We start from the raw sequence: 20,081 nt of genomic DNA, 5'->3' as shown, positions 1-20,081 counted from the left end.
CTGTTCTATAAATTGTTCTAGTTTACTGGTCATATCAAAGATGTTTTCTGTCGAATAGACCTCAAAACAATAATAGCAATATGCTCTTTTGATATTCTTCAACAGTTTCAAAATACCCATTACACAGTCCAACACAATTTTTGCTGACTTTTATATGAGACTTGTTTTTTACTAATTTGGGTGCACTGATTTCAAATATCAAACCCATTTTTCTCTATCACATTAGGTTTTTCCTCTATGGCATTTTCTTTTTGCTAATTTGTAAGTTTTTGATAGTTTTAAGGAGGCAGTACTATTTAGAGGATCAAAAAAATCGATTTTATAATATTATTTTCTGAAAGTATGTACTTTTAAAAATCTGTTCCTAACTTTTTATCAAGAAATTCGAAAAATTCCCGAAGATATAGTCTATTATTCAAAGCGGTGCGCAAATCAGAATCGGAGCACTCACCGCTCTCGCTTGTTAGTAAACGAATAAATGCGTAAGAACCTGCAACGGTACATACTGGCACTTTGAATGCGAGAGAGGCTGATAATTAGATACATAACTACTTAACAATATGCATTAAAAATTACAAGAATATTTATAAAAAAATAACAATTTTACTTACACATGAGTTTCAGGGAATAAATTTTTGTTTGTAGCAATTTCTGCTGTGTGTTCTGTTTTGGCAATCCCTTTGAATACTCCAACAGTAGTCGGCCATCATGTGAGAATCCCATCTTCCTTGGTACCGATCTTCCATAGTTTTTAAGTCTTGATAAAATCTTTCGCCTTGTTCATCGCTTACAGCACCTAAATTCTCAGGAAATCTATCAAAATTTCCTGAGAATTAGAAGATTTCCTGAGTATAGGAAATGAAGCTTTATGCTTATGTTGCAACCTAGGTGCTGGAAATTTTCAAGCATTGTTTCCACTAGATCTTTGTAATTGCAACCTTTTTTGTTTCCAAGAAAATTATTCGCAACCATCGTAAATGAAGTCCAGGCCTCTTTCTCAATTTCGTTCATAGAGTTGATGAAATTTGGGTCTCTCATTAAAGTTCTAATTTGCGGTCCATCAAATACACCGGCTTTAATTTTTTCATAACTAAGTCGTGCAAATTTTTCACATATGTATTGGAAACAGTCACCTTGTAAATCTAAAGCTTTAACATACTGCTTCATAAGACCTAGTTTGATGTGTAGAGGTGGAAAAATGATTTTTTTCTCTGTCGATTAAAGGTTGATTTATAACATTCTGTTCTCCAACATTTAAGGGTATTCTAAGAGGCCAATGTTTCTGACTCCAGTGTTGGTTTCTAGCTCAACTATCCCAGAAGCATAGAAAACACAGAAACTTTGTATATCCTCTTTGAAAGCCAAGTAAAAAGTTCACCATTTTAAGATCCACACAGATGATCCAGTTATGGTCTGTATATTTTAATAACTTCAGAACCTTTTTAATGTCCTCATATGTTTCCTTTAAGTGGACTGAATAGCCAATAGGAATTGAGCCATATACATTCCCATTGTGTAGTAAGACACACTTGAGACTTCTGCTTGAACTGTCGATAAATAAACGGCACTCATTTGGATGATATTGTACAACACTCATTTCAGTTAGTAAACCTGACACATTGTTACAGTAAACAAACCCACACTCGTGTTTAAAATATTGTACAAGATTACTTTCCCTGCTACGATAAAAAGTTATCTTCGTATCTTGCTCCAGTAAGTTTTTTTCATTTAATCTTGAAGCTAACAATTCCGATGATTCCTTTGATAGGCCCAAATCTCTTACTAAGTCATTCAATTCCGCTCGAGTAAAACGTTGCAGTCCAGAACTAGAAATTAAATTTTCATTGTCTAAATCAACATCTGGGTCTTGCTCCTCAAGAACATCTGGCATATCCCGATCATGCTCGTTCTCAAGTAAAGGAAGTCCTTTATAAATTGACACGGCTATTTCATTGGAATGAGCAACTGGCCGAATTGCTGAGTCGAGACTTGGATACTCAATTTTTTCTTATTCTTCTTATTATAACCAGAAGTCTGAACTAAACAAAAATAGCAATCATCTACATGATTTTTCGGTTCACACCAAATCATTGGAATGGCAAAAGCTAATTTTTGGCATTTTCCCTTGCTCCACTGTCATAAATTTTCTACACATGACTTACACACTTTATTTGGAGCCCATGACTTGTCCTGATCTGCAATTTTTACGTCAAAGTATGCAAAGTACACTTTCTTAACGAAATCAGTGATATTTGTCCTTTGACTGGGAACAGTAAAGCTGCCACAAATGTAGCAGAAGGAATCTACACTATTGACACAATTTCGAGTAGTAGACATGATGTATTTTCTTCACTGCTGACTAACATGCAATTAACAAGACGAAAAAGAACCAGAGACTTTATTGAAACGTTATAAGCGCTCATCTTACTTTCACGATCGATTAACAATTGACTGATTTCGATTGTTCTTTGTCTGCAATGACGCATATAGCATTCATTTGTTTTAGGCAGTTGTCATCGCCTACTTTTCATCACCTAAATATATTAGGTTGGTTATCGGCCTCTCTCGCATTCAAAGCGCCAGTATGTGCCGTTGCAGGTTCTTACGCATTTATTCATTTACTAACAAGCGAGAGCGGTGAGTGCTCCAATTCTGATCTGCACACTGCTTTGAATAATAGGCTATATCTTTGGGAATTTTTTGAATTTCTTGATAAAAAGTTAGGAACAGATTTTTAAGATACTGAATATTACCTAGGAACTTTTATTATGATTTCTCCTTTCCAAGACTGTCTCTTTTAACTTCTTAAGTCCACTGTGAAGTTCTTATTTTTCTCTTTCTGCAGACAACTTTACCATACCTCCCTAGTTGAATTACTCAATGTTTTCATCATCTTTTGCCATCCACTCTCCAAGAATTGGTTCTCATTTTTAAACTCTCATATTTTCTCGAATAATATATGAATTTTTGATTCTGCAGTTCACATGTAAAAGCTGCCTTTGTTTTGATTCTTTTTAAAACTTTTTTTAAACAATTTCTCAGCTCCAGACTCACTGAACCAGCTTCTCATACTCTTCCTTCATTTTGTGTATATCTCCATTCTTTGGAACAGCCAGTACCATTTTCTCCAGTGCAGACCATCTCCAACTCTTCAAGATACATGTTAACAGATTCCTTTCTTCTCACTCTCTGGTTACTTGCCTACAGATGGCACTATTGTGTTATATGTTTTGAGGCTTCTTGTGTGTAGGATAGATCTTTAAAAAAACTTTCAATATGATATTTATTTTTATACTGCTCAAAACTAAATGTTGGCACTACCTAGTTCATATCCCCTTTATAACCTTCATCCTAAACCAGTGTGAAGATGTCATTTAACACCATTAACAACATATTCCATAAGATTTCTTCCTCTTATTATTATTTTTATTGTTATTTTATTTTTTTGTATCATCTCTTCATGTGAATTTATGCACTTTTTTTTTTATGTTGGAACATTGCATTAGTAATGATTAATGCATGTCCTGAACAAAATTCCAGCTGGTACTTACCATTATATTCATCTTTGCTCATTTCTTCTTCAGCATTTCTGTATGTTTTGTATTCATGTCCTCTCTTGCTATTTAGATCTCTATCCAACAAGAACCAGCTTTTCTTTTCTTCATGTCAGCTGTGACTGAAAAAATCTTTCTACTTCTCTACTAGAATTTTCTATGGGACCATAGGCACAAATAAGTATTTTGTTCATTTCTATATTTTGAAACTTGCTCACATCACTCTGTTTGCAACTGTCTGCCATTTTTGAGTTTAGCATGGAATGCTGTAGCTGCTTCTTCCTTTCCCTTCTCTGATTATTGCTGTTGTCTGAATATAACATATTCTTTTTGCTTTAAGTTTAGGCTTGTTGCACTTAAAATATTTCAGTGGACAATTTGTCCTTTTTTTGTCTGTCTGTTGTGTTTCCAGTTTCTTATATATTTAACTATTCTCTTTGAGTCCATTCTGTTAATATGTTCATTCTATTCTGATATATTCATTTTTTTTTTCATTTTTATTATCTTTTCATCTTTTATTCTTTCAAATTTTGTTTTATGTGCTATTTTTCTTAATATCGCTTCATATGCTTCTGTGTAGAGAAGAGGACATGCTAGGAATGTTTCTGCCGGTATTATTCGATAATTAAAGATCAGATGAGATAGTAAACTAATTATATTGATTACTGAATTGTTTCATGAAAATCTTTCATACCATCAGGGGAATTCTGTGAATAAACTAAAAAACGGGTAATAACAGTTAATATATGTAATGAAAATATTTGAACATGAATAACAATGGAAAGCATACATTTGCTAGATTGTTTGCTGGTTTTCTCACGAATAATAGTACGGGTAACCCTCGTATAACTCTGTACTTGTACAACGCGGTTTCGATATAACGCAGTCTAGAAATTGTAGTAACCCTTGTTGCATGCAGTACTTATACAACTCGGTTTCGATATAAGAAGGTCTACAAACTGTAGTAACCCTTTATCTTTCCATATATTTTTCAACGTGTGACATAGAAATCAAATTTTATCTTCGTTAAATTTGCGTCTGCCCGTGTCGTGCATGTAGTTATAAGTAGTGAATTTATATTAGAGGAAATACCCCTTAGCATGCATGTATGTCAATTGTTTTCCATATAAAGTATTTATTCTTGAAAATTGTCTTCGTTTCTGCCAGGAAAGCGCATTAAAAAATCATAAGTGTGTTAATCTCAAGCTGAGCAGTTTATTTTTTGGTGAGTTACATACAATAGGTAATGCTTGTTTTATGTAAAAAAAAATATTTTTATAGTAATGGCCATTTAGAGCACTTTGCGATATGGTTGAAAACGAAATTAGTGAATTATTTGATGGAGAAATAGATTTAAATGAGGAGGAACTGGTACAATTAATGACGTCAAACCAAATGGCATGGAAAGTTCTACCAAAGATTCTGATTGTGATGATGAATCCATTAAAGAATTCAGTTTAAAGAAATTAGCAGAAGGATTGGACTTGGCAAGAAAGTTATTTTATGGATAATGATCTTCCAATGGAGCACTCTGGAATATTCATGAGACAATTGGATATTTGTTTAGCTCCGTAGTATGAACTTAATAAAAAATTGCAGCATAGTAGTAAGCAAGATCTTTTTACCGACTTCTTGATAACTAAACCAACCGAAGTATGCAATGAGAATTATACAAATGATGTCCAAGAGATTTCAAGTGATGACGATGCCACTTGTAAATAAAGAACATCTATGAAATGTTAGTTTTGAATAGAGTAATGACGATTAAAATATACACTTTATTTTATTTTGCCTAAAATATTTATGTATCAAGTGCAATGAAGTTTACGTACAATTTATAATTTTTTATAATTTTATACTATGTATTGTTTCATAGTTTATTTGTTTTCTTAACTTACATGAATTACCTGAATTAAATAAAAATATTTTTTGTTGGATATATCATCATCGTCATCATACGTATCAAGGATTTAGGCCTAGCATGGCCTGTTCCGGCCTTAGAAGTCATCGTTGAATCGTTTAAGAGGACGTCCTGGTTTTCTTTTCCCTAATGGCTTGTACTTTAAGGCTTGTTATGGTAATCTTTCTGTTTTCATTCTTTGAACGTGTTCCATCCATTTATGTTTATATTTTTTAATTTTTTCTATTACTGGTTCTTGGTTTAATTCTTTCATAATATCTTCGTTTCTTTTGTGATCAAATAGGGTATACTTTGCAGTTTTTCTCATAAACTTCATTTCTGCTGTTGTTAATCTTTGTTTGTCTTTTTGTTTTATTGTCCAGATTTCGCTTCCATACATTAAGACCGGTAAGGCTAATGTATTGTATACTTTTAGCCTGGTTTGTTTTTGAACTAGGTTTGGTTTAAATATAGAGTTAATTACACCCGTTATTTTTAAATATTTTGCAATTTTTACGTTTATATCTTTTTCATTTTCATATGTGATCATACATCCTAGGTAGTTAAATGAATTCACCTGTTGTAAGATCTTGTTATCTATTACTATTTTAGTTCTTGCTGGATCTTGTCCTTTAAAGGCCATAGTTTTTGATTTTTCTGTTGATATTATCATACCATAATCTTTGGATATCTCATTTAGATTTAAAATAGCTTTCTGTAAGTTATCTTCAGAATTTGTAATTATTATTTGGTCGTCTGCAAAGAGGAGAGTGTTTAAGTTAACTGTAGGTGAAAGTTTAATTCCTTGATGTAAATTTTTACTCCATTTTATTATTATTTCATTTAAGTAGATATTAAAAAGAGTTGCTGAGAGGGGACATCCCTGTCGGAGCCCTTGGTTTATCTCTCTCGTATATGATAGCTCGTGATTTAATCTTATTTGTATTTGATTATTTTCATATATACTTGTGATAGCTTTTAGAATATTATTTGGTATTTGTCTTTCTTTTAATATGTTAAATAATATGTTTCTCTTAACTTTGTCAAATGCTTTTTCAAAGTCAATAAATGTAATATGTGTTTCCAAATTATATTCTCTTCTTTTCTCTACTATTAATTTTAGGCAAAAGGCTGGGTCTATGATCGTCCTTTTCTAAATCCATTCTGTACCTCTAGAATAAAGTTTTCGGAATATTTCATTAGTTTGTTATTTAAGATTCTGCTATATATTTTGTAACAGGAATTTAGTATACTGATACCTCTATAGTTTTTAGGGTCATCTCTATTACCTTTCTTAAAGATAGGAATCACAATTGCTTTTTTCCATTCTGTTGGGGGGGGGGGATACCAGTTGAGTAAATTTTATTTAAAAATAGTAAGAGTCTTTTTTTGAATCTTGTTCCTGCGTATTTATATAGTTCTGAACCTAGCTTATCTTCTCCAGGTGATTTTCCGTTTCTTGTTTCTTTCAGGCTGATTTCTAATTCTTCTTCAGTTATTTCCTTTTCATTTTCGTTAATTGTTTGCCAGTTGTCTTTTTTAAAATATTTGTCTGTCCACATCTCTTCATTGGATATGTCATTGTTTATATAATCTTTAAAAAAAACGATTTCGGAAGCTAACCTACTTTTACTATGTGATCTGAGTCTCGCATAATGCAATTTATATAACACAGCATTTTTGTGAACCCTAACATCCGCGTTATACGAGGGTTACCTGTACTTCGTTATCATGATGAATATGTAAATTTGGGGGAGAGGTAATAATAGTGTTATTTCTAAAATAGAAATAACACTTTTACTTTAAGTTATGACTCCTGGAAGAATAAAATGCTACTGACTCAGTATAAAGAGTACTAATATACGAGGGTGACCTGTATATGGTTGTCTACTCAGACATTTGATATTTTTTAAAAAAAATTATGGCTTTGTCATTGTGGTAATAAACAAGATATATCACAATACATTTTTACTTAACAGTGTGATTGCATGAAATATAGTAGACAATGATGATCCAGATGTAATAGCTTTTAAAATGCTGTTTTCCTGAACACAAACTTTTGTATCCATTACTGTTTTACTTTTTGAGTTGTATATTTCTACACGTTCTTTTATACTTGATATCTTTAGTTTGCTGTGTTGCTTTCCGATGAAAGTAGCTAAACTTGACAACTGAAACATTAGAAAATAATTTTTTAAAAAAATATTTTGGTTTGTTCTTATATAATGGATCACATGATAATATCTGTATCCTCTGTAATAGATCATGGAAACTTTTAACTTAGATAATGATGGAATATCAGCAAAGCATTTTTGACTTCATTCTAATTATGCTAAAGGCATATGATTTCATTGCATCTCAATATATGTATATTATGATTATTTTAGATAAACTAACAGAAATGCAAGGAGCTTTCATTAAGGAAACTGAGTTAAACTTTTCTCAGGTAAGTAGTATGTTCCTTTGGTAAGAAGAAATCAGAGTCTGAGCAGATAGTACTATAAGATTATTTTCTGATATAATACTAAATGTTTTCTCGTTGTATTTTTGAAAATATATGATGTTAAAAATATGAGATTGAGTTCAATAAAAACAGACTAATTCAAGAATCTTGATGCTTTATTCATACTCAAATGAAATAGCAAATCTTTGTGCCAAAATACACATTTCATTGTGTTCACTGACATTTAAATCCATAGTGCTATGCCACCTTGAAAAAAAGGGCATTGTACATTGGATTCTAGTCATCAACTAGAGGAATTTTTTCTGCACTTGGTTTCCAAGTTAGTCGATCTCTGGCAGAGGCAAATAGAGTTGTTTTCTCCTGGAAACTGGGGTTTTTCCTCCCATAAACTCAAAAAAAAAAACGACCATAAACTTCACACTATTTCAGACAATGATATATAGGGTGGGTGTAAAGGATCACAAGATGATAGCAATTGCCTGGATATGCTCTCTTCCCTGATGTTAGTTAAAGAAAACAACTTAATTTTGGACTAGCTTTCTGGCAGAAATTTTGAGATAGAGCTGTAGAAAGCTCCTATTATCGTAGAGTGTAACTCGCTTGCTGGGTTTTGTGCATCCTGTTTCTGGATTCTCCATAAATGGTACTTGAATTCTATAATTAGAAAGATGATCTTAATTTTGCTAGTAATTGGTGGAGGAAACTGCAGAAATACAACTTCCTCTACTCTCAACATGGGAACATGCAGGGCCATAATAATATGAAACCAAATACCTCTTATTAGAGGACAATAATAAAAGAAGTAACTAATCATTTCAAGTTCTCCACATATGAAACAAGTTAGGCTTTTAGGTCTGCAATTTACAGTATTTTATCTACTTCACTGAAAGGTTCCCATGTGCTACCCTCCAGGACAGGTCTTGCCTGGAATGGTAACAACGAAGTTTGTGGAGTCTACTTGAAAAAAAATTCTATGTCCATATTCAAGTTTGGTACTAAGTTGTTATGAAATTGGAAGATTTTTGAATACAACTGTTTGGATTCTAGAAATAATAGATTTATTCCTTTGGCTGATGTTTGTCTAATGAGATGACATATAATTCAATAGTATTTGGAGATAATTATTATAATAATTATCTCCAAATACTGATGACACCTTCAGGGAGTCCAAAGGCTCATCGAGGAAGGGCACCTACTCTACAACTCTGTCTCCACTACTCAGTCCACTAACTACACTTCGACTACACCAATGCCATCTACCACCCACCATTAGTATTTTCACAGACATCCATGCCCATGACGGGATTTGAACCTGCAGCCTTTTGGTGGGAGAGCGGATACATTAACCACTTGGTCAACCAGGCTGGCATAATTAGACCACAGGTAACCACAAAGGAGGCCATTTGCACAGCTTTCTTTGTGATTACTTATATTGAAGTGGGATGTTGTGAGTGAGGTAGAAGATGTTGAAGCACCACCTCTTGGTTTGATAGTTCTAAAAGAACTGAAGTAAGAGTGTTTGTACAGATCAGCTTCTGTATTTTCCCTGATATCTGTAAGATAAATGACATGTAGTGCAGGGATGACCATAGTTTTGAAGATAGTGGCTCTTGCTGAAAAGGAGTAAAGACTGATGTCCCATTCACATAAAGTGGTTGTGCTCTTGCTGGTCAAGTCTTCTACTGTCAGTGTTGGAGGTTCCAGGAAAGTCACTCCTAGAATATTTACAGGATCTGTCCTTGGAATTAAACCTAGTGGTAAGTTGGTGGTTATCCACTGTCCAATGATTAATAACTTCATTTTATTAGGGTTGGCCTCAGGTCTGTTACTTTCTCCAAACTGATGGAGTATGTTAAAGAACGTGCTGATAGAACTATTATTTCTGGAAGTACAAATTAAATCATCCACATAAACAGTGGTTTTGCACTCTTAGGGGATTGATCTCAGAAACAGTTCTAATACTAGAGAGACAAGTAGTGGACTCAAAGGACAACCATGATGTACTCCTTTGCAAAATGAAATAGCATCTGATATGTAATCATTTACTATCAAACTGGTTTTGGCTTCAGCATAAATTCCTCTGATGACTCAGCATAAACTTTCACCAAACCCTGCAAGATATAAAATGTGAAAGAGAAATTAGACTTGGTCAAATGCTTTTTCTAAGTCTGTACCGAGTCCTGCCAAGGGGCACTGTTTATTGTTGGAAAGCTGTTTAATATCTCTTAGCAGGAAGAGGTGAGTCCCATCTCCCATCCTGGGATGCTATAGATCTGTGTATGCTGGTAAAAATACTTGAGCCCTATTAGTATGAGTAAGAAAGTATTCCACATTGCTCTATAAAATTCTATTCCCAGGCCATGTAGCCCTGGAACTTTTCCTGGCTTGCTCTGCTTAGCTGCTAGTTTGACTTCACCTGGTGTTATAGGGCTGTTGTAGATCACCTGAACATCATGCATCAAACTTGGTATGTGTCCAAGAAAGCTTTTTTGTAGTAGTTAGTAAAAGCCTGCAGAATTTCCTAAGTGTAGCATTACTGTATTTATTTTTCAGTAGCTTGATTTTCTTGCAGCAAACTTCTTGAATCGCATCCTTTCATCAAAGTTTTCTTCTTCTCTAGATCTGTGTCAGTATACTTTGTATCATTCTATGGTATGGTATGCCTGATTTCTTGTTTTTGTTATACCATCTTAGCTTTTTGTATAGCCGATGAATCCTTCTGACATTGGTGCATTCACCATTCTCCTTTCCAAGACTTGAATTTACTTTGTGTGACAGTCTTGAATTGGGACCATGCTGTCCAGTCCCATTCAGTCTGTGCCCATTCCTGACATATTTTTTCAATTTTGTCTTGAAACAGCATAAGATAGTTGGGGTTGAGCCACCAATGTCTGGAACATGTGTCTATGTTTTTAACTAAGTTAAGCTTTAAGAGCACCATTTTGTGATCTGAAGTTTGCTATTGGTTGGGGATGCCCAGATGTCTTATGTCAGTTACCTGATGTATTCTAGGTGGGTGAATACATAGAAATGGCTAATCCAGGTACTACTCTGGTTATGGAACCATGTTCAGCCCTAGAAACCCTGGATTTGGACCCTTCAATGGTCTATTAAATCAAAGTTTTTACAAAAAGTCTGTAACACACAGCCACTCCACCACCACTACTTGTGTTGTGTGTGCAGTTTATTTTGCTTGTGTTTTTGTCCTCCACATAGTTCCAGTTAGTCACCAGCTACTGTGATTTGGTTTGCTCCTTAGCAGTAGTTCCCTTGAATGTTGAACAGGATCATCAGATTGCTCTTCCTTTTGAAAGCATATATGTTCAGAAATCTAATTTTGTGTCCATCTAAACTTCAATCAACAGCTAAAATTCTTCCATTAATGTGTTGAAGAAAGAACTAGTAATTGGTTCTTTCTTCCAGATCATATTAATGTTCTGACTTCACAGCTCCTCAAAGCCTCAGTATGATAATAACAGTAGGTGGTGGCTTGAAAAGTTTTGATTTAAAAAGTGAGTTTCTTGTAAAAAAAGAGCATCTTGCTTGCTTTTTTTTTAAGAAAAACCTCTTGTGTTAAGTGATGCGATGAAAAAGGTCACACTTATAATTGTTCTGTAAAAGTGGTTCCAATGTTCACAAGGGGTTGTATTGCCTCTAGCACATAGGTTCCCAAAGTAGGCAGTACTGCCCCCGCCCAGCGGGTGCTGAAGCCTTCTAGGGGAGGCTATAGTGGAATCAGAAGCATTTGGGGGCGGTCTAGGGGTCAGTGGCTCTTTATAGAAGAAATTTATAATATATATTTAAAAATTAATTATTTTTGTGATTTTGCGATTAGATAATCATTTAAAATTTAATATTGCATTTTAATTCATCGTATGCTTGTCTTACACGATCAAGTTTTTTATCAATTTTCTATTTCAATTATTTAATCATTTGAAAATTTACCATGTCAGATAGAAATAGATCAATTTTCTATGTCAATGAGAAAATAGAGTATGTATATATGTGTGTATAATAGGGGGGGGGGGGGTTACAAAATTTATGTCTTGCAAAGTGGGCGGTGGCCCAAAAAAGTTTGGAAACCTATGCTCTAGCATAATAAATTGTTCTATAAGGAGGGGACAGTTAGCATTGGGATATTATCACACACCAATTCACCCCATTCAAATCTTGTTAGGGCCTTCTGATCATCTTGCATACTAAATTTAAGCTTTGGCTGGCCAAGTTTGTTAACTTCTGCTTGCCATCTTTTTTGGGTCTCTGTCAGCTCAGTGTCTTTCTCTCAGATAAGGAAAACCTGGAAGTTTAGTTGTATCCAGGAAGCCAACATTCTTCTCGGTGTGAGCAGTTGGCTATTGCTTGCCTCTGGAGTAGATGCTGTTGAATTTTCTTCTGCTGCCTCTGTTTTCTCCTGTTTTGAGGGGATTTTCCCTAGTACTGTTAACTGATCGTTTAGAGGTGGAAAGTCCTTAACCGACATAGATGCTTCTACCAATGGTAGGATGGTACCACCAAGCCTTTCAGCTGCAGTTCTGTGCTGACAGTTTATGACAGTTTACTTTATGTAATGTGCTTTGACATTTTTTGCAGGGCATGGTGCACTGTCACAATTAAAACATTTCGCCTTTTCATAATTTATGCCAATATGGTTAGTTGATCCACAATGCAAGCACTGCCTCTTCACGCTGGGGTAGTTCAGCATAACTCTGATCTCTCCCATGTTAAGTAGATGAGGAACTGGTTTTTCAGATCCATGAGGATAGTTATCTCTCCTGATTTCCACTTTAAATCCTTGAATCTTCCTCTTTGCATCTCTTTAATTGTACCATATGTAGAGAGTGCTTTAACAATGACATCATCTGAAAACTCCATTGGAAATCTTTATGGTACGCATTGAATTTCCAATAAGGAAGAGCTTAATTAATTGGTTCTTAAAATGGAAAACTCTCTAATAGTTCATTTCTAGTATTAGTATCACTAGTTACGACTTGGAATCTACTTCCCTTAAAGGGATATAGTCATAAATCCTATTGATGTTGTCTGCTTTGTCCATAAGGACTTTAGTCACCTGCCTAGGTTCACATTCTCTCTCTGTTTTGAAACCAATAGTTCACTCCCTTGGAATGAACAAGTGCATTTTAAAAACTATAAACTCTGCATTGCAGAGATACCTTTACAGTAGCATTTTTTTCCCAGACATTAGAAATCCTGTGATAAAAGATCACCAGCAGTCCTACAGTTATGAAACTGCTAGCAACAAATGGTAGAAAATGATAAGCAATAATCCCCTACAAACAGTTAAAACTACACCATCGTCAACAGCAAGTTTAGATTAGTATTAAAGTTAAATAATATGTTAGTAAATGCAAACAGAAAGAAAGTGCTTATCTATATGGATGTGCACACCTCAATGCCAATCACCCTGCATAGAAATCCATGCTTGTTTCTCCTCCGAGACTAGGCGAAAACCTTAAGAGAGCAAAAAAAAACTCATTCAGTACTAAGTAGTCTGATGCCATTGAGTTGTATTTTTCATAAGTGAACTCTTGGTTAATGCATAATAATAATTATCAGCGAAAGAGCCATACATCTTCATTTTGGCAATCTAAATTATACAGAAATAGTGGATATTACGGCTCCAACATGATTTCAAAGCCGAATATATATATATATATATATATATATATATATATATATATATATATATATATATATATATGTGTGTGTGTGTGTGTGTAGAACTAAAAAAAGAACTACAACATCTTAAATGGACCTTTAAAAACAATGGCTACTCTTTAAAAAGTATTAACAACCAATTATCTCACCGTCAACGTAGCAACGTAGAGACACAGGACGACTCCAAAGGTCATATCGTCTTGCCATATATCAGCACACTATCCAAAAAGCTGAGTAGAATCCTAAAGAAGTTTAACATACAAACGTGCTTCTCGACTCTGCCAAAAATAAGATCACGTTTCAACAACTATAAACAGTCTCACAACCTTCTACAATTCCCAGGTGTATACAAGGTCACATGTGAGTGCGGAAAGCCTTACTATGGGCAAACGGAGAAATCTATCCTACTACGTCTCGAGGAGCACCAGAGAGACATCGCTTATAAGAGAACCAGAGCAACTGCTCTGTTGGGCCATGTCCTGTTTTCAATAAACACGAACAACGAAAGCCGCCAACATGAAGTAAATTGGACAATAACTTCAAACCTACACATTTGCCATGATGAGGTGGAACATGATGAGGTGGAACGGAATAAGATCACGTTTCAACAACTATAAACAGTCTCACAACCTTCTACAATTCCCAGGTGTATACAAGGTCACATGTGAGTGCGGAAAGCCTTACTATGGGCAAACGGAGAAATCTATCCTACTACGTCTCGAGGAGCACCAGAGAGACATCGCTTATAAGAGAACCAGAGCAACTGCTCTGTTGGGCCATGTCCTGTTTTCAATAAACACGAACAACGAAAGCCGCCAACATGAAGTAAATTGGACAATAACTTCAAACCTACACATTTGCCATGATGAGGTGGAACGCCGCATTGTGGAGTCAAAAGAAATCACCTGGGACCCACTTCATATGAACAATAATCTCAGCTATAATTTGCCTGACTCTTTCAGCTCTACCATCAGATACTGGAGATCGCATGGTTCCACACACGCACAGGTGTACAACAATAGAATTTTAACACGGACTATAGCTCAAGTTCATAATAACTGTAATTCACAGTCGAATATTATAACTTTATAATTGTATAGCTTTTGAGTGTCTCAATGTTATTTTCAGTGTCTTTTAATATCTTTCTATGTTTTTAACGCCTGATGAAGTCAATCTCGACGAAACATGTTGCGTTTTCAAATAAATCTCATTTTGTTATAATTCTCGGGTTTTACGTCAGTTAATATTAAAAATGAATATATATATGTGTGTGTGTGTATATATATATGTGTATATATATATATATATATATATATATATATATATGTGTGTGTGTGTGTGTGTATGAAACTTTGAAAATTTTGATCAGAAAGCCTATGAGAATACAATCCTCAGTATCCCATTTACCTTATTTTGCACTACTTAAAAGACATGAATGCTGCCCAGGCATCCATATATTCACCTTTTATTAGACATAGGGTTGCTTTAGTATTATGAAGCCATAAATAAATAAAGCTGTATGGCTCTTTCTTCGATAATTATTATTATACACCGACCGAGAGTTCACTTATGAAAAATACAACTCTCTGACATAGGATTGCTTTAGTACTGAATGAGTGGTTTTGCTCTCTTATGGTTTCTGCTTGGTCTGAAGAGAACCAACTAGTTTGAAATAGCTGTTAGGTCAGTGAAACAAATGCCCTAATAAAAGGCGAATACAGATTCCTGGGCAATGCTTGTGTGTTTTAAGTAGTTCAAGTTAACTCTGGTGACAAGGATCATATTCTCATAAGTTCTCCGGTCAAAGTTTCTATATTTATTTGGCTTTGAAATAATGTATCTTTAATATCCACCATTTCTATATCAGTTTGAGAAATATGTCCAGCTAAGTTGATAATTTTGGATTTTATTTAACTTCATCCTGTTTCCATTTGACTAAACCTCATAATTTGGAAGAGTTTAAAGAGAACTAATATAGAGTGTATTTTCCAAAATCTGTTATTTTGCTGAAATGTATGATTACTTATAATTTTCTACCCTGTGTATGTATGTTATTAATATTTAAAAAAGTCTGTGTTGGTATTACTCTTGATACGAACTATTCAAGACTAAAATATTGCTGTTCTTCTAATATGACTGTGTCATCAAAATGTTTTTTTTTTTTTTAAACTTATATAAACAAATTATGATCATATGTCATTTAACATAATTACTTGTCTCATTTTAATTTTGCTTTGAGAGATAGCCATGTGGAGGTTCTAAACTTGTGTTAAATTGTAATGGAAATGACGGCATACATGTAAAAACTGTTAACAGTAAGCATCTTAAGTAATCTAGTTATTTAATTCATTCAGTGTCTTCCTGAGAAAAGACACAGGTAGCAGATAGAGCACTATTTCTCATATGGCATGTAGTGATCTCCACCTTCTGCACATTTATGCAGAAGGTGGAGGTAAAGAATAAGACGAAATTTTGAGCTTTCAATGGTGCCATTGCGATGAAAAAGAGGTAGAAGCATAGTTGAGCAGAAGATGCACCTGGTGGCCTTTGCAGAAATTAGAAAGTATGAATACCGTTTGTAATAAATTTTTCATTCTAGGACAAATCATGGAAATACAACAGAGATCTGTATTTAAGTTTTGTAGATCTGGAAAAAGCATATGACAAGATGCCAAGAAGAAAGCTGTTCAAAACACTACAATGGTATTAAGTAAAATATAGTCTATATTTGAGTTGTAAGTCAGCAGTTAGAATTGAAGGAGATAAGGGAAGATTTTAATATTAAAACAGGTGTGAGATAGGTATATCAATTATCTCCACTGGTATTCATCATTTATATGATCTATATAGATGATGAGTTTGAGAGTATATCTCCAGATTGATGTCTGGTTTTAAATCAAACATAAAAATTTGAGATGTACATCTTAGCTATTTAATTTATACAGATGATGTTATACTTCTAAATAAATTCCAGTATAAGTCTGTAGTATTTCTTAAGATTTTATACCATATGTTTATTCAGAATGAACTTCAAGCAGTGTATGCATATACTCAGATCATCATCAAATTATATACTCATTGGAAGAATTTTTAAAAATATATCATTTCAAGCATGGAAATGAGTACATAACAGATTAAGTTGCAAATAATACATGATATTTTATTTTCTATAAACTGTAGAATAAGTGCTATTATAAATTTCATATGAAAATCAGCAATAAAAAGAAAGACAGTGAAAATAGTCAGAAACATCAAAAATATCAATTGCATCCTGAATGAAAAACCTGTGGAGCAAGTAAAACATTTCAGCTATTTAGGCATAATTTTTAGTGAAGATAACAAATTAAATATGGTAATAGACAACTGAATTAGCAAAATCGATATGGTAGGAAGTCAACTGATTAAATTTATATGGAATAAGAGAAAAATTCCACAGAATGCCAAACTAGCTACCTAGCCATAAATACTGTTACAACTTGAACAGCATAAACCTTTAATCTATCAGTAAATTATTTACAGCTTTCAGCACATACAAACCAAATGTATAACATACATATAGCAGCACTCAATGTTACGAAATGTCCCTCTTTTTGTCTTCCACCATGCCCGCAGTCTGTGAGGCCACATATCAATATTGGCACGAATAACATCCATCGGAAATGTTGGCGATGCTGGGGTGTCATTAATTGCAGGCTATTCCCGCAAGCTCCATCTACAATTTGAATTCCAATAGAATCAGATTGGGACTTCCAGAAGGCCAATCAAATGGTGATATGTGTTCTGGTACATTTGCCTCCAACCACGGTTGTGTGGTCCTCACCTTGTGTGCAAGGGCTGAGTCCTGTTGGAAGGTCCACTGCCTACCATGAAACAAGGTGTAGTTCAAGGGCCATACTACAGGTTCCAGCACGGTGTCTTGATATACTTTGGCAGAGGTTTTGACCCCTTTCTTGCAGAAATGCAATGTATACTCCCTGATACATCACCCCACCACCACCACCCTACCCCCCCCCACACACACAAAACCATCACTGGTGCAGGGTGATGACCCAATTGTGTTGGTGGTTAAATGACTCTTCAGTTGTGAAAATCTTCTAATCTGTGAAGAGGATATCTCTGTGTTCATTGTTCACATACCACCAGAGAAGTTCCTTTGATTTTATCACCCTCTGTTGTATAAGTTGTGGTGTTAGGAAGTGTCCAGAAGAACAATGATAGGCTCTCGTCCCAATGTCATTAGTTAGTATACATGACATTGTTCTCTGCGAAATATTCATCTCTTGTGACATCACACTTTCTCTGTTCTCACAGTGTTATGGAGAGGCATACCTTCACAAGCTGTTGCATCCTAATATAGTGTGGTCGACCTGTTCTTTGGCAGTCAGATATGTCTTCTGCATCGTTATAACAGTTAATAGTCTGGTACACAAATATTCTACTGATCTTGAGGATTTTCACTATGTTGAAAATAACAAGGTGGCTACGTTCCAACCTTGTGAAGTGTTATCATAGCTACACAGTTCTCATAATCTCCCCACTGCATGTTAACCAGTACAGCTAGACAACTCTGTGTCTACTGAAAACATGCAAATGTTGGCTCTGCCCAGCACCACCCCAGAAGAACAACAATAGGCTCTCACCCCAAGGTCATCAGTTGGTATATGTGATGACAGCATTTTCTGCAAAATGTTTGTATCCTGAGGCATCAATTCAAATGTTGACTGTGGACAGCACCACTATCAGAACTGGGCTCACACAATGCTGTGGGCAGTGCAGGGGTGTGCAGAAGTTGTAATAGTATTTATGGCAAGATTGTGTATATTCACGATAGCCTTCACACCAATTTTAACTTATAAATCTGGAAGTTGACACAAGCTTTGACAAACTATGTAATTCTCAACCCCTAGCATTACCATCATCTGCAACCACTGCCTTAGATGCTGATCTCCATACCATCCTTCTGTGGGGCAAGGATAATCTAGTCATCTACGATACTGCCAAAATGCAGTCCTACCTTTTCTCTTGCAAGAGCAATCTCTGCTCACCTCCCTTGCCCTTAGTAATACACACACACATCAATACATAGGATCAGATCTCTCACTTTGGATTGACATTTACCTCCAGCCTCTACTGGCAGAAACACATCACATCAATAGCTTCCTCAGCCTCTATAAAAATATAGATTCTTTTCTGCTCAAGAAGGTATTTTACACCCACCCAGCTACTAATCCTGTATAAATCCATCCATCTTTAGAACACTCTTCACACATTTGGTGGGTGTACCTAAAACCTCCCTAAAAATTCTTGATGTTGTCCAGAAGAGAGCAATTCAGCTCATAGATAACCCTTACAGGGTCACTTCAACCTCTGTCTCACAGATGAAATGTTTCAGTTCTGTGTGTCTTTTTTAGGTACCTCCATGGTCCCTGCTCCAGTGAATTGGCAAACATCATTCCTTCACTTACTGTTGGGCCTGTTAAAGAGTAGCAGCTTCCCAGCATCACTTTTTGGTACAACTGCAAACACGTGAAATCTGCTTCTCCTCTTCCTCTTCTATTCCATCTACCTTTGGAACCGCTTTCCTCATAATGTGTTTCCCAGTGATTTCAACCTCCAGCTCTTTAAGAAAAATGTCCATAGATTTAGTTCTTCTTTCTCAATACTTATCTGCTCCTTGTACACAGTACTTGGCATGGTTTAGGTTCTTGCGTTTCTCATGCATGGAATAAATATAAAGAAAATATTATTATTATTTATATGGGCACTCCATGGAACTAAAAGACCCATTGCAAGAGACCCACTCTGTCCATTAACACATTTCCTATATTACATCTCCTTAAACCTATTCACTGTTGGGGTGCTCACAACCACTTCTGGCAATCCATTCCACTCATTCACCACACTCTTAGACAACTTCCAAGTGTGATCCCCCCTACTTTCCATGCATTGAATAATTTCTTTTGTGTCAGTCTTATAATATCCCTTTAGTAACTTTCTATCATATCCCCTCTACTCTGTCAGCTAAACTCTGCATCCCACACACACACACCCTCAATTTATCCTCATAGGGAGCATTCCACAGACCTGTCACCAACTTGGTCACTCATCTCTGAATCCTCTCCACCACCCTCCTGATCTCCAAGAAATGCAGGTGACGAAATCTGTGCTTAGTAGTACATGTGGCCAAATCATAGCCTTATAAAGAGAGATATTAACAACCTCCTTATCTTTACTTGTCAATGTGTGCTCCAGCATCCAAGTAATCCTCTGGGCTATTTTGCCAACTCTTACAATATGCCCTCTAAATTTCAAATCTCTATCCCCCATCAAATCCCATATCCCTAGCCTCAGCGATTTCCTGTAAACCAGTACCATCAGTATAATACATGGTGTGTAATCTTTTCATCCTGAAGTGCATTACCTTACATTTTATAACATTGAATTGACAGCCATTGTCCCTTACTCACACTGCCAATTTATTTGAATC

The 20,081-nt window shown here is 35.1% G+C and overlaps 1 protein-coding gene across 6 annotated transcripts in view; it reads left to right on the top strand.

The window, feature by feature from the left end:
- The window catches only part of LOC150098765 (lysine-specific histone demethylase 1B-like), a 508,665-nt gene that overhangs the window by 339,108 nt on the left and 149,476 nt on the right, over positions 1–20,081 (top strand). For all 6 annotated transcript variants that reach the window (XM_090404995.1, XM_090404997.1, XM_090404999.1 and 3 more), the window contains one exon: positions 7,842–7,900. In XM_090404995.1, coding sequence (XP_090261121.1) covers positions 7,842–7,900 — 59 coding nt within the window. The remainder of the gene's footprint in view (positions 1–7,841; positions 7,901–20,081) is intronic.

Source organism: Typopeltis vanoorti, chromosome 15, assembly GCF_054136105.1.
Source record: "Typopeltis vanoorti isolate ZY-2024b chromosome 15, IOZ_Tvanoo_1.0, whole genome shotgun sequence".
NCBI classification, from domain to species: Eukaryota; Metazoa; Arthropoda; class Arachnida; order Uropygi; family Thelyphonidae; genus Typopeltis; species Typopeltis vanoorti.
The sequence above is the reverse complement of the archived record's forward strand: the minus strand, read 5'-3'. Positions and strand labels throughout refer to the sequence as shown.